The sequence below is a fragment of the Euphorbia lathyris genome, chromosome 3, assembly GCF_963576675.1.
Source record: "Euphorbia lathyris chromosome 3, ddEupLath1.1, whole genome shotgun sequence".
Taxonomy (NCBI): Eukaryota; Viridiplantae; Streptophyta; class Magnoliopsida; order Malpighiales; family Euphorbiaceae; genus Euphorbia; species Euphorbia lathyris.
Window position 1 is genome coordinate 98271137 of NC_088912.1, and position 16263 is coordinate 98287399.

Sequence of the window (16263 nt, forward strand, 5' to 3'; positions counted from 1 at the left end):
TAGGGCCATATTATAATAGACCTGGGCATGGGCCGGCGAGCCCGCCCGGCCCAGACCCATTTAGCCGGGATTGGACACATAAAAATGCTGTCAGGCTCGGCCCGGCCCAAACCCATATAAATACGCTAAAAACTGGGCGGACTTGAGCTTTACAAATTTTACATCGGACCGGGCCGGCCGGCCCGGTATAACATATATATATATTATAAATTATTATATTATATAAATATAAATAATAATATAATTTTATAAACATAAATATAAATATTTAAGGTTTTTGCTGAAGTTTTTCTTTTAACCTAATCTCCTCCATGCAAATCATGTTCTCTTTTTAGTTATTTCTGCATTAATTTTATTTTATATGCATGGACTTTAAAAAGCATATGTATTGAATATTTTTTGATATTTAATAATGTTGTTCTGTATTTTTTTGATATTTTTTTGATATTATATAAAGTGTGATAATTGTACAAATTTATAAAATAGTATGTATTTCGTTTTTTTTTTTTCATGTACAGTATTTTAAATTTAATTGTATTTTTTTAAATATATATATATGGGCTTGGACAGGTGGGGCTTGGGATTCATATCTTAGGCCCGAGCCCAGCCCGAACCCGACTAAATTTCCTGCGGGCTGGGCTGGGCTTGGGCTCATCAGGCTTTATTAAAAGCCTGACAGGCCCGGCCCATGCCCAATATTTTAAGAATGCAAGTATCAAAACCGTAATTTTATTTATATATTTTTCAATCTTTGAGTCGACTTTTGGTACATCGATCAACCTAAAAATCCTTGATTTTGCAAATGGACAACAACCTCATTGCTCTTTTAAAAAAAAAAAACTCTAATCTGCGAATTATCCAAATACATGGGTTATTTTTTGAATCACCCTTAAATTAATTGGTTGATAGTACTAAATTGAACTTTTCTTGATTGTGTGTAGAGCTGTAATCGAGCCGAATTTGGTCTGCTCAAAATTGAGCAGCTCGATTTCAATATCATGTTAGTGAGATGTTCATTATGTCATGGAACCGATTGAACTAAAAACTCGAACTTATAGTTAAGGCCCAATCATAGATTCTATATTAATCTCTGACACACTCCCACACGTAAATGCCCTTTGAACTTGCAGCGTGCAACACATGCCCTGGACCACTTGGTCACTCTGGCTCTGATATCATGTCATGGAACCTATTGAACTAAAAGCTCAAACTTATAGTTAAGGCCAATCATAGATCTTATATTAATCTCTGAAACATTATAGTTCCGGAATCTTAAATGTAATGTACTCATAACATCAAAGGACTCACAATGACACGAAACAGCGTCAAATTACCAAATCCTCTGCATAATACACTAGAAATCAAACTCGAAAACGAACGAATGATCAAACTCCAATTGAATCACAATATGTGTTAGCATTTTCCTTTGAGTCTCAAAGTGAATGCATATAAACTTGCAAGAACTTGTTTCAATTTCTCCTTTGCTTCTGGATCAATCAAATTGCCATGGCTATCAAATTTAGCAGGAGGTTCAAAAGCTTTCAAGAAAAACTCAGGTTTGTTGATGAAATGAAGGTCAAGATAAACCCCAATTTGACGAAGATGGTATTGTGATCTTCCTCCACCAAAACCTCCTCCAGTACTTATAATGGCTGCAGCTTTATCTCCCCAGCAGTTTGGTGGTCTTGATGCCCAATCAATTGCATTCTTCAATGGAGCTAACAAAATTGGAGAAAGATAATGATATTTACAGTTATTAAATCGGATTTGCATCTCATAATCGTGTTATATAATCTAAGATTAATATACATATATGTCCTTATATTTGTCTGTTTTATCACATATCCATATATCAAATAAACAGTTAAATATGACATCGTAATTGTTAACGACAGATAAATAAACAGTTAAATATGAAGGTATATTTGACTGTTTATTTGATATAGGTGCATATATGATAACACGAGTAACTACACGGCATATATGTATTAACCCTATAATATATTTGGAGATTCAATTGCAGTTCCAAGTGAGTTTGAACTCTAGTGATATAGTGTTCTTGTTAATGTCATCAGTTGAGAAGTTCTGAGGTGATCCGGGAGTAACAAAACTCAACTAAATTAATAGCGGATTGGGTTAGACTTGAATTGAACATTTTAGACAAAAGCATGCTGTGCTGATCCCAGCCCGGTCCATGAACAGGTTAAACAAGAATAAACCCAATCCACGTAAGTGTAAGAATATTTTTGCATCTACTCAAGGAAAAAACGACATCGTTTTAACTTGGAGTGAGACAAAAAAAACAACCTTTCATTTGTTGGACGTTCAATTAGCACCTTGCAAATGAGGAGTGGAGAGGGGCGAACCACCTCTAAACCACCCTTATAAGAGGTGGTTCCCGACGACATATGGTGCACCCTCATCGTGCCTCCACCTCTAGCCTACGCAAGAGTTCCATTTTATAAGTTCTATTAAAAACCGTGCCTCCGCCTCTAGCCTAAGCAAGAGTTCCGTTTTATAATTTCTCTTATTTAGAAAGGGGTCAGTAACAATTTTACTCCTAATATTTAAAATAGTACAATTTTACATCTAATATTGATAGTCAAGAGCAATTTTACCCCTAATGTTATAATTTGGGTCAATTTTATAAAACACGGATATTTTCGTTCCTTATTCTGCATCAATTGCATATCAATTCGTTCTAAAAAAAGATTTTCATGTTTTTTATAATTTAATAATAGAATTGGAGATTCATATTTATAAATTCGGTGAAATTTTTTTAATTTTTATGTTTAATTCGTACAAAAGACAGTATACATATATGATTTTTGTTTTTACATCCTAATATATGTTTGTGATTTGTTACTAATAAAATGACACAAGTATTATCGAGCAGAGTCAAAATGAGATTTTATCGAACCGACCATCCGAGCCGGTCATTTATAGCCCTAAGTATATTACCCATCCCTAATAACAAGACACTTGGCTTCTCACTGATGTCAACCTTTTACCTAATCATGATTCTTAATTATGATAGAATGCAATAACGAATTAATCACGATTAAACCCACTTTACAGCAATCAAATCATCATTAATTGCACAAATTTTAAATTCATCATCATTCTTCATCAAAAATTATCATTTAAACCCATAAAAATCAAAACTTTGCAGAGTCGAGTTCTAGATTTAGATTACCAGTAACAGAGTAGTTATACTCAGGGGAAGCAAAGATGAAGCTATCGGCTTCACGAATCGTTTGCCGGAAAGCTTCAATCACCGGCGGGAAAGAACCGTCTGCACCTTCAAGATCGGTATTCAGCATCGGAAGTGCTGATATATCAATGTATTCGATTTTGATGCCATTCATGGATTCCTTGCTTATCTCCATTGCTAATTCAGATTAGAGAAAAAAAAAATCAAAATCCCCAAATTTGTAAATCGGGAAAAAGATTCGAAATTTACGAAGATTACAGCTTTTAATGGAGAGAATTTGAAGTGGGTACCAGCTCGGAGAAGGCCACGGTGGTAGGAGGCTTTTCGGAGAGACCCACAAATAGCTGCAACGTTGATAACTGGGTTCACTGTAGCTCCGGCCGCCATGGCTTTTGACTTTCAGGTTTGTCTTGTCTGGTTGTTGTACTGAAATTTGTGATTCTATATATATATATATTTGGGGGTGCACACAAAAATCCGTAAAATCGAAAAACCGAAAAACCAAACCGAGACCGAACCGAAAATAAGGTTAACCGAAATCGATGGATCAGTGTACGGTTTTTAATTTTAAAAATAGTGGTTGATGGTTACGGTTACGGTTTTTGTATTTCAAAAACCGCGGTTAATCGAAACCGACCAAATATCAATTAAATGTTAAAAACATCTAAAATATATATTTATTTGCATTTGTATATAATTGTATATTATCCCACTTAGAATAAATACAAGGTCAATAATAAAAAATTAATAAGAAACACTAATTATTTTCGATGAAAGACTCAACTCTTATTACCAATTTGTCACAAATTAGATAATTAGTGAAATTAATATACCTGAATAGGGCTTAGTTGGTAAAGCACGACAAATAATAATTTTAGTCCAAAAAAATAAACACGGTAATTTGATATTGTAAAGAGTTGTTGTAAGGGGGAAATTAAGGGCATTTGGTTTATCTGTTGTTTATTGTTTGTTGTTACAGTTTTTTGTTTCTGGTTGTTGTTGGAAAAACATAGTTTTTTTTTTTTGCTTTTGAAAAAGCAGAGATTTTATGTTTTTGGAAAAAGCTATTTTTCATGTATAAAAGACAAACAATATTTTTCCAACCAAATAGCTAAAACTCTCATTTTTAATATGAAAAGACAAACATAAGGTGAAAATGGAGTAAACAAAAAACTCTCGTTGTGTCCAATCCATAGTCTATAGTCCACACAGACACAATGCACATACATCTCCATCTCTGCTGTTAATCTCTTCAACTTGTCACTGACCCACCATTCTGCGCTCACAATAAAAATTAGAATTCTCTTATTATTTTTATTTTTATTTACTAATGGTTAGAAACCGAAATAAAAGGTTAACCGACCAAAATAATTGGTTAACCGATTAGTGGTTAACCGAATTTAGTGGACTAGTGTATGGTTAATATTTTTAAAAAACCGATTAAATGGTTAACCGACCGAATTAACCTTAATGGACTGGTTAACCGACCATGTGCACCCCTAATATATATATATATATAGAGAGAGAGGGGCAGAGGAGAGAGATGATAAGATGCTGGCTTAATTCATGATTTGCCTCTCAATCTGTCCAAAAAATTTGATTCCCCCCTTAAACTTTTGAAGTATCCCATCACTGTTCGAAACGAAGGCCGTCCGGATCGCCTAGATCCCGTTTAGGCACTCGAAATCTAGAATCCGTCCAGATTTTTTACGATTAATCCCTCTAGGCATTTTATCGACTCCTAGGCGATTTTCAGCCGCTTGGGCTCCGCCTCGACACCACCTAGATACTGCCTAAGCGACAATGAACAAAAGCATTTTTAATTGTAAATTTATTTTTTTACTTTATAATTGATTTTTAAGTTGTTTCAATGATATTTCTGTTGAAATGTTGATGTTTGTACAATTTTAAAAATATCTATTACAAATATACGTGTTTTTCTATATTAAATAATTTTATATTATTAATTTTAGATAGTATAATACATATTTTAATTGAATTTATATGATAATTTATTGATTAATAAATAAAAAATAAAAAAATACAAATTCAATTAATTCCTGATTAGTCTCCGACTAATCCTCAATTAATCCTCGAGAGCCATATCCGTCCGACTAGCGTCTAGCGTTTTTTACAACCTTGGTCCCGATATCCTCCTGAACTTATTCAGTTAGCCCCATGAACTTGCGTAAAATGTAATCAATTAATCACTGGGTTGTAAACAAGTAAGTTAAATGCGGAAAATGTATTGCACGTGCATTAGAATGTTATTACATAATTCACAATATAGATTAAAACATATTAAAAAGGAAGTCCTTACTTGTTCAACTATAAAAAAAAAATTCTTCTCTAATATTAGAATCGCATAGTATGATATTGTTCATTTTCCTTTTTAAGATGCGTGCAATACATAATTTACAATTAACTTACTTTTTTTTACAACCGAGTGATTAATTTATTATATTTTATGTAAGTTTAGGGAGATAACTGAATATTTTATACAATTTCAGAGGCTATCGGGATATTTTGAAAGTTCAGGGGTTAATCAAGTTATGAATTAAGCCTAAGATGCTGGAATTAGCATCAATTTAGTACTTGAAGTTGTTAGTTAGATCAATTTAGTCCAGATTTTTGGATATGATAAGATGGTTTCTATATGTAAAGGCAGAGGAGAGATATGATATGATGGTTTCTAGTATAATTTCTCAAGAGAAACTAAATCATAATTTAGGGATAAAGTTGGCATTTTGTTTGGAGATTAGGACTATTTTAGCAAATTAATCGAATAATTGAAAATAAAAGGATAAGATATAAAAAATACTCTTAATATTGATAGCCATGAGCAATTTTACTATTAACGTTTAAAATAGTGCAACTTTACCTCTAACGTTGATAGCCAAGAGCAATTTTACATGGGACAATGGCAAATGGGTCCGATACTATTATAAAACACAAATATTTTATTCTTTAGTCTTCACCATTTGAATATTGGTTAGTTCTAAAAATATGTTTCATTTTTTTTTTGTGATCTAATAATAGTGATGCGGTTGGATCATGTATGTCCACCTGCAAATGGACAGAAACAATGTCAAATGGGGGTCGTTGTCTGGCTAACCTACTCTGATGCCTAAGTCAGTATGAGGTAAGACTTGAGGATGAACACAACATTAAATCAAAACTAAGATATAAGCTTAATTAATGAATGAAAGAATTTACTTTGAGTTGTGCGTACTCTATTTATACTGTGATTGAGTTGTAGAAGACGGTTACGAGTTCAGGAGCAGGGTACGCTACGTGTCACTGGTTGATAGGTGAACATGCGTCCGAATACCGAGTTTGATATCCTTTAAGCTCATTTGTCTCGTGATTCACGGATCAGGCAAGATTGGTATAACGTGTGGATCCTTGTTTGGGTCTTTTGAGACTTCTTTAGCCAACGACACGTGCCTTTGGGAGTCGGGAGTCACGAAACATTCTACCTCTGAAAAGTAATGTTTTAAAAACCGGACTGGAATCGAACCAAATTAACAACTGGGTTAGGGATCATAAGGTTCAACTGGTTGGTTCGAATTTGTTAAAGTCAAATACATCATAAATAATATAAATGTATATTTTAATTTAGGGCAATTAATTTATTAGTCCCTATATTTTAACAAAACACACTGTTTAGTCCTTATCTTTTCAAAAACACATGGTAAAGTCCATAACTTTTTTCTCAGTGAACTGTTTAGTCATTCCGTCTGTTTGTTAGATTTTTTACCGTTTATGACTTCGGAAATGACTAAATTACCTTTTACTATTCACCTTCAAACTTCAGAAGAGGAAATCCAATTTAGAAGAAGAAGCTATTTGTATGGAGAACAAGAAAAAGAACAGACCCAATGCTTACGAATTTGAACGATTAAAAAGAAAATCAAGAAGAATAACACTCAAAGTTGATTTCAGATGCATTAGAGTTTAAAGGAAAGGAAAATAAGAATGCAAATCCAAATTGACTAACATAATCTTTATGAGAGTCTAACGATAGGGACTAAACAGTTTACCGAGAAAAACGTTAGGGACTAAACAGTTCACCAAGAAAAATGTTAGGGACTTTACCATGTATTTTTGAAAATATAGGGACTAAACAGTGTGTTTTGTCAAAATATAGAGACTAATAAATTAGTTACCCTTTAATTTAATTAAAATTATGAAATTACTAGAATTTTAAATTTTATTTTATGTATTTAAATTTTAAATATAAGTAAACTTTGTTTATATTATAAAGAAAAATTGATTTTTTAATAATATTTATCAAAAAAAATATATACGAAATAAATATTAAATCGTATTTTTAATGTTTAATGTTTGGTTTTAGTGTAATATACAATTATTGCTATTAGTCACATGTGGAAAGTTAACTTAGTAGTAAGGCTTGTATAGTGTTGCTTAGTAGCCAAAGTTTAAGTCCCATTATTTATATATTTATTTTTCTTTGATTAAACATGGGCGAAAGACTAACAGGACCAAATTACTCAATCCGATCAGATTATAGTTAACAAACGATTCGGTCCGTTTTAATAGCTATCTAAAAAACAAACCTAATCGGACTGGAGACCTGATCGATTTGTGGTCGAACCAACTGGTCTGTCCTAGTTTTCAAAACACTATTGAAAAGTGAACTCACACACCCACAAAAAGGAGTTCACTAATCACATATATTTTTAAAGTGACTCGGTGTTTACATCTCTTCTTTATATTCGCTAGGAGTCAATGTGGGTTTGCACATTCATCCAAGTACCTCCCTTTTATTAAGATTAAAACAATATTAAAAATAATATTGAGTTCGAGTTTTAACAGGGCTGAGGTTAATGTAAAGAAAAAGGTTAATTTAGGATACAAGGTTTACTGAAAATGCTCAAAAGTGCTTGAAACTGTTTGGAAATGCTTGAAACTCACTTTTATATATATAGAGAGAGAGAGAGGAAGGAGAGGGAAGAACAAAAAAAAACATTTTAGTTCTTTCATTATCATGAAGTGTTATAATTTGCTACTAAACTTTTTAATTTCAAAGAATTGATGTTGTATCTGTATTTTTCTCTTTTAGTACTAAAACGAGGAAAATTTTATTTATGATGTTAATGACTTAAAATGTTATGGTTAAGCAAAGAAAATTGGTTAATAAATTCAAATTGGGTCTCATAGGAATTATGAAAAGCAAGAAAATAGAATTAAAGGAAAATTCATTCTAAAGGGATTTATTTCATTCTAATTGAACCATTTGGATTTAACTCGGTATAGTGCAAACTCTATGACTCGGAGCAAGCAAAAGCACTCAAAAAATGTGAAGGATAGTAGAGCTTCTTTGACATTTTCTCTTTAGGCTAAAAAGTTCTTACAAATATTTTGGGTTATTTTTTGCTTTTGAGCTTCTTCTAAATGTAATAACGGCGCAAAAAAAAACTTGGTGATCACTCCAAGCTAGTCGTTCAAAAGGCTCAACTAAGGTATAAGTGTACGCCATTGTTATCAAATGATCAATCTAGTTTAATAGCATATATCGAATCCATGAGATTCACACTGTAAGTACCAAACTGTTCGGTTTTACGTTACACCTAAGCTATATGTGAGATAAATTCCAGATTTTATTCAGTATGGAATGAAATGGATTATGGTGAATTAGATAAAGAGAAATCTTTCAAATTATATAACAAGAACTACTTAATCTTACAAAGAGGGTTAAAACTAAGCCAATCAATCTCGTTAAGTTTTTAGCTCGTGTTTCCTTTGGAAAGGCGATGCTAACTCTATTTAGCTCAGAAACTAAGGCACGTGAGTTGCATGGCTCGTCAATTTCTATGGGTTTTGGGTTGTCAACCTCGAAATTCAAAATAACCGTTTAGAGGGAAACATTCAGTTGTCGTTTTCACTCTTCAGAAGCCAGTGCCAATAGCCAATAGTCTTCTATCTTTTACCGTTGGTTTTGTCTGTTGCGATGTGCTCCAGAGTTGGTCGGAATCAGTCTTGTTGGTCTAACCAAATCAGACAAAGTTTTCAGGTTGACCAGAAGACAAACCGTCTGTGGTTCTGAAACTTTCCTTATCTGGTATTGGCAATGTTAGTTGTGCGCAGGTCAACTCTGTCTCTGTCCAGCGTTTGTTGATCTTGTCCAACGTGGCTTGATTCTTGTCTTCCGGAATGCTCTTGTCTTTGAGATAGCTGGAAGGCTTCTGGATCCTTCTATAAGCTGGGCTTAATGCTTTGATTCACAATCCTTCTTGACCAGTGTTGTAAAAGTCGTTAGGCGCTAGTCGGGCGGATAAGACCTCCGAAGATTAATCGGGGATTAATCGAAGATTAATCGGTGATTAATCGGATTTGTATTTTTCTATTTTTTAGATTTATATTAAATAAATATTATATAAACACATTTAAAATATAAATTATATTATCTAAAAATAATAATAATAAATATTATATAATAGAAAAATATAAATATTTATTTTAAATAAATAATAAAATAGTTATTAGTTAATACTAATTACTTGTATTATTTTTTACTAATTGTAATTTATAAATTGTGCTGATTTTAATCCATTTCAGTCGATTTTAACCTGTTTCAACCGATTTTTTCCGCCTAGACCGATTTTTCCCGCCTAACCCGACTTGTCCGACTCGACCGACTTGTTCGACTTAACCCGATTTGAACCGCTTAAAGAAAATCGGGCTCCCGACTTATGCCGACCAGTTATATAAAATCGGTCGGTGTTGTAAAAATCACCGATATATCGGCCGATTAGTCGATGACTTGACCGATTTTTACAACACTGTTCTTGACAATAGACTTGGATTTAAGCCTTAAGGCCCATTTTTAATTTCTTTGAACTATTGCTTATACTAATCAAACACTTCAACAAACACATTAATATAAATAAATCAACACTTTATTTTTAATGTCTTATTAATTATGGAGATATTAATTTAATTTAATATTTTTATCATAATCAAAATCAATGTGAAAATTGTGTTTCAACACACACTTCCTCTTCCGTCGATCTTTGAACCCCAGACGTGGAGTGTGCACTAGAGGACATAAGTTAGATGGAGGTGCTTGAGCGAGTCATTGTTGTGTTTCATTCATGCTCATTGCACTAGTTTGATGTGGTTGTATCATGTAAGTTCACTTGTCAACCTTTAATTGGACAAAAACAATGTCAAAGGGGGCTATTATCCGGCTAACCTACTCTGATGACTAAGTTAGTTCGAGGTAAGGCTTGAGGATGAACACAATAGTAAATCAAAACTAAGATATAAGCTTGAATGAATGAAGTAAGTAATGTACCATGGGTTGTGCTTACTCTATTTATACTGCGATCGAGTTATAGAAGATAGTTATGAGTTTAGGAGCAAGATATGCTACGTGTCACATGTTGATAGGTGAACCTGCGTCCGGATATCGAGGCATGATATCCCTTAAGTCCACTAGCCCGTGATTCACGGGATTGGGCGAGATTTTGCAATAGGTGGATCCTTGACTAGGTCTTTCTGAGACTTCTCGAGCTAACGTCTCCAATACGGAATCATATTGGCCCGTTTTGTTATGGTAACGCCACGTGTTCCCTTTTTCCGAGCGATGGTTTGGATTTTTAAGTGCTATGTGGCGAGTTTATATCCGCGTGATATCACCCGATAATTGTAAAGTCTTTAAAAATCTAAATATAATACACCCTCCTTAATAAATCTTATTTGGATTTGAAAATACATCTTCTTCTTTTATTTTATTAATTATTGAGTGAAATATCAATAAATATAATTAAAACTTCGAATTTTTTTTAATGTATTTATTTTTTTAATAAATACATTTTATAAAATTAACATATATATATATATATATATATATATATAAAAGTTTGACTAAATAAATATAATTAATATTTTTTTCAAAAAAATAAATATAATTTATATGAACAGACTACGTAATCAGTTATGTAATGGAACATGTGGGTGGATGGAGAGCATGATTTGGGCAGCACTTCTCCAATTGGATTTTTTTTATTTATTTTAGATCCTTCAATTGGATCTTGAATTCTTCTAGTCTTGAATTTCCATTTTTCAATTATCAAATTCAGCAATTTCCTAATGAAATTTTAATACCTTATAGGGGATATAAGATGTGGAATAAGGATAAAAAAAAAACGAAATAACTTATTCCAATATTTATTTGGAAGATAGGAGGATGAGACAATAGAGATAAGTTTCTTATCTTACTAAAGTATATACTTAGAAAGGGTAAGGATGTAAATGGGCCGGAAATTCACCGTCCCCGTTGGTGACCCCCCTCGACGGGGACGGGAATCCCCAATAAGAGGGGATGGAAATATTTTTATCCCCCATGGTGGGAATGAGGTGGGGATGGAGAAAGGTATCCTCGTCCCGTGAAATCCATGTCCCCACCCCGTTAATCATCGATGAGGGATCCCCGACTATTTCTAGTGATAATTGATTCTTTTTGGATGACTAAAGTGCATTTTAATTAGGTGATTGGTTGTTTTCAATTTTTAGTTTGTTTTTTTTTGTGGTTTGGAAAATTTGAGAATAATTATTGATGTTTGGTATTATTAGCTACTGATTCTTAAAAGTTTTAGGTATTACTGTTTATTTAAATATAAACGGTGGTTCCACGCAGAGAATGTGGAATGGGAAATAGGGAAAAAGCTTTTGGAACATCTGATGGAGAATGGGGATCCTCGTAGGAATGGGGACGGGGACAAATCTATCCCCGTTTAACTTACGAGGACGGGGATGGAGAATCCTCGACTGGTTGGGGAATGCGGATGGAAAATGCATTCCCCGCCCCGTCCCATCCCATTTACATCCCTAAGACGCAGGTGGTATAAGACATGAATATAATTTTTTAAATGAAAAAGTCTAATTTGTCCCTCAAATTTTATTATTTATTCTATTTATTGTGTTTTGAAAATTTAATAGAGTGTTCCAAATATTTCTCAAGTTAATTTTAATTTTTAAACATTTGAAAACTTCAGTTTGTTCATATATTATTGTAGTATCAATGTGGAACGAAATGAATTAATTTAATTTACCATCTTAAATATATTTATTATTCCATTTCTTATGTTTTAAAAATTTAATATATGAGCCTATTTAAATTTGGATAAGGGTAATATAGTAAAAATGAATCATTTTATTTCTATCTCTTTCCTACCTGCAAAACTTGATATAATAAATCTCCCTATCTTATTTTTATCCTTATCCTAATCTTTTATAGCTTTTACTCAAATCTCTATCCTCATAGAATACCAAATGTCCCCTTATAATCTTAAAATTAAATTAATTTATTTCAACCGATCTGTCAGTTCGGAATAACGATTTGTGTTATGGATATTGTTTTTATAGATTGAGTCGGGTCCAATAATCGAGCTTTGGCACATAGATATTTTGTCCAAACCCAATTCAATACACACTATTTTTACATCGGTTTTAGGCCGGACTCGACCAAATTAAGGAAATTAAATCGCAAGTTCAATCTGACCCGATCCGCTCAATTAATATATTTATATGAAAAAATAAAATTTAAAATTAAATCATGCCATTAGAAATATTTGATATTGGTTAAATATAATTCTCTAGTATGAAAATGAGTCAGATATAGATTAAATGAATAACTAAGGTTTAGACCGAGTTGGTGGTTATAAATCAAGGTTGTAAAAAATGTTAGGCGCTAGTCGGACAGACAAGACACTCGATGGTTAATTAGGGATCAATTAGTTGGGGATTATTCAGATTTGTATTTTTGTAATTTTTATTTGTTAATCAATAAATTTTTATATACATTCAATTAAAATATGTATTATACTATCTAAAAACAATAATATAAAATTATTTAATATACAAAAACGCGCGTATATTCGTAACATATAGTTGTAAAAATATGCAAACACCAACATATCAACAACAATATCATTGAAGTGAATGATAATAAAGCAAAAAATAAGACTCACAATAAAAAATATTTTTGTTCATCGTTGTTTACGCGGTGCCTAGACGTTCTAGGCGGCCTAGTCGTAGTCCAAATGACTAAAAATCGCATAGGGGATAAAAACAATTAGAAGGACTAATCGGAGAAAATCGGAACAGATTCTCGATTTCGAATGTCTAGAGGGGCCTATGCGGTTCAGACGGCTTCGGTTTTGAACAATGCTATAAATAGATAGTCACACCTAACCTAACCTTAAGTTCAAAGATATATATATATATATATATATATATATAACCTCCCTTTCCCATATGTCATATGCCTCCCTCTATTTTCTCTCAACCATGCTCTTATTTCATGGATTTATCGTATCTTCTCCCAACTAACCTCGACGTAGTTGATTTGTGATCGATAATACGGAGATCGGGGTTTCCGTTCTTCCTTTGTTCTTCAACTTAACTGGTTTCTACGCTACAAGAGGTAACACAATAACATGTATTTGTATTCGTTTATATATATGTTATAAACCTTCATTGGTATCTAGACCAACAAAGCTCATGCTCTTTCAGTTTTGAACCACGGATATGAAGAAAAACATAGTTTTTGCATGCTATATATATATATACTTATTGTGCATGTATATATATTTTTCTGACGTTTTTGTGAAAAAAGGTACTGGAATCACATTGAATAATGTGTTTTGTGATTTACATTTCAAATTCAGAATAGTACGAGTTCTAGTCTCAAACGAGAGTATGTGTGCCTCAAACCCTATTTTCTATTTCTCCTATGGATAAACGGACTTCACCAACGTGAAGGACCCCAAAAACCTAGATTGGATAAAGTTTTAAAAAAAACATACAGTGGAAAAGCGACATGTGGGCCCCATACACCTGTAATTAGGCGTCTGACACGTGTCGCGCGTGTGGTGCACACGCCAAACACGTCATAACCAGGGTCAGCCCGGGCCCCGGGGTGCACCGGCCTAGAGCTCAAGGCTGGAGGGGGCCCAAAATTTTTTTAACCTTATATATGCAAATTAATTTTTTTTTAATATAAATAGTGATAAAATCATATGAAAGGATGTATTTGTTTCTAAAAGCCCATTGATAAAAAAAATTTAAAAGGGCTACCAACTTTTATTATTAAAAGCACTCTTATTGCTTATTTTGACTAGGACCCTTAAATTGTCATAACACATGGAAATTAGTGACGCGCATGTGAGCGACGCGTATGGTGGCTTCTAGTGGTCTTTTTCCTCCAATTTTTTTCCACGCCCTATTTTCGTAATTTTTCTGATTTTTGGTGCATTTTGTGTAGATTTTTTACAAATAGAATATTGATTTTTAATTTTTGAAATATTCTAAATTGTTTTTAAATTAATAGAAAATGTTTTTTAATTGTCCAAGAATTATGAACTTTTTTATAAAAAGTCCAGAATATCAGAAATTTTCTTGGGAGATTTTATAAGGATAAAAAATGTGCTTTTGTTTATATATGTTAGTTATTTGAATTAGATATCACACAAATTAGCTCGATTTCCTCATAAGTTGGTTAAGTTGAAGAACTTATCAAGGAAAGTAACTGTTGCAAATAGAAGGATTAAGTTGGAATTATTTTGGTCACTTGAATTGATTAAAATGTGTTTTGATCAATAAAAATATATTTTTATATGTATATTACCTTCAGCTTAACATAGGTCGAAGTCCCAATTAAGACTTAAAGCATTATTTGGCCCCTGATCTATCCAAAATTATGTTATTTGGCCCCTGGCCTATTATTTGATTACATTTAGCCATTGACATATCCCTTTTGGTGAAATTTTACCCAAGTTTTATGAATACTTAACGGAATCGTGATCTCATTGATAAGTAACGATATTTTGACACTTACTTGAATTTGAAACGTGATATTTCTTAAAGTTATTTTTTCACATTATGTGGAAATAATTAATTAGATTAAAAAAACAAATCCTAAACTAAAATCTATGAAGTTCAAGTGTCAAAATACCGTTACTTATCAATGAGATAATGATTCGGTTAAGTTTGAATCCAAATTGGGTGAAATTTTACCAATTTAGGATAGATCAGGGGTCAAATATGACCAAATAATAGGTTAAGGGCCAAATGATAAAATTTTGGATAGATAAGGGGCCAAATAGTGCTTTAAGCCCTCAATTAAAAGATTCCACCTTCGGTCGTCCATCACAACAACTCATAAAACACTTCAATCCGAAGTTTTTTAGGAGGGGGTAGGGGTGAGCATAGCTGAACCGTGAAAACCGATGAAATCCAATCGAATTGAATCAAATTATAATTCGGTTTCTTTCGGTGCTTATTTTCAGACAGGGTTTAAAATCAAACAAAACCGAGCCGAAGTAGACTTTTTTTTTTTATATTTTAGGGTTTTTACATTTTAATCCTACCTAAGCCATGTATATAGGTATATGGGTTTATGAATTTAAAACAATTGTAAATACCATCTTTAAAGCTACTTTACATAATCTCCATACATGTGTTTATTAATTTAAAACATTTAAAACATCCAATAATTTGAAATGAAAATAATTAAAGGCCTAAGGGTTTGATAATTCATGTCAAATAATTTTAAGCAATCAAGTGTTGTTGTGTAGGGCTGAGTAAGTACTGCAATGAATAATTAATATTGTTGTTTATTGCATGTCAAATAATTTTAAGGCATAGATTTCGAGTTTGAATTGTAGTGTATGTAAAAAAATTTAAATGGGAAAGGATTCACTCAAAAGATGAATGACGAGGTTCAAACCGAGAAATCGGATAAATTATAAACTATAAGAAAAATTATATATAGTTATAGATATTATGGAATTGAAAGATTTATATTATGATTTTTTCAATTGGAATTGTTTAATTGATCTATTATATTATATTTTTTTAATATTTATAAATGTTGAAAAAACACGGAACAAATGACAAAAAAAAAAAACTGGCAGAAGAAACAAATAAAAGATGCTTGTTAGGTTTTGACATGGACAGAACTGAATTAAAATTCAGTTCGGAACAATGCACTGAAGAGCAAGATATTCAGTTCAGTTCAA

The 16263-nt window shown here is 32.4% G+C and overlaps 1 protein-coding gene across 1 annotated transcript; it reads right to left on the bottom strand.

Moving 5' to 3' along the window:
- Positions 1-1217: 1217 nt before the first annotated feature.
- LOC136221932 (NADPH:quinone oxidoreductase-like) lies at positions 1218-3657 on the bottom strand. The gene is made up of 3 exons (XM_066009411.1): positions 3505-3657; positions 3197-3391; positions 1218-1718 (listed from the first exon to the last, which is right to left on the bottom strand). Exons 1-3 carry the CDS (start codon positions 3599-3601, stop codon positions 1414-1416), a joined length of 597 nt encoding a protein of 198 aa, XP_065865483.1. The 5' UTR covers positions 3602-3657; the 3' UTR covers positions 1218-1413.
- Positions 3658-16263: the final 12606 nt, after the last annotated feature.

Bases quoted from the DNA above. Each gene is read 5' to 3' on its own strand.
- LOC136221932 (XM_066009411.1), bottom strand. From the start codon at position 3,601: ATGGCGGCCGGAGCTACAGTGAACCCAGTTATCAACGTTGCAGCTATT. The intron at 3,392-3,504 runs GTACCCACTTCA...AATCTGAATTAG, and splicing joins CCGTGGCCTTCTCCGAGCTG to CAATGGAGATAAGCAAGGAA. The intron at 1,719-3,196 runs GTAATCTAAATC...CAATTTTGTTAG, and splicing joins GTATAACTACTCTGTTACTG to CTCCATTGAAGAATGCAATT.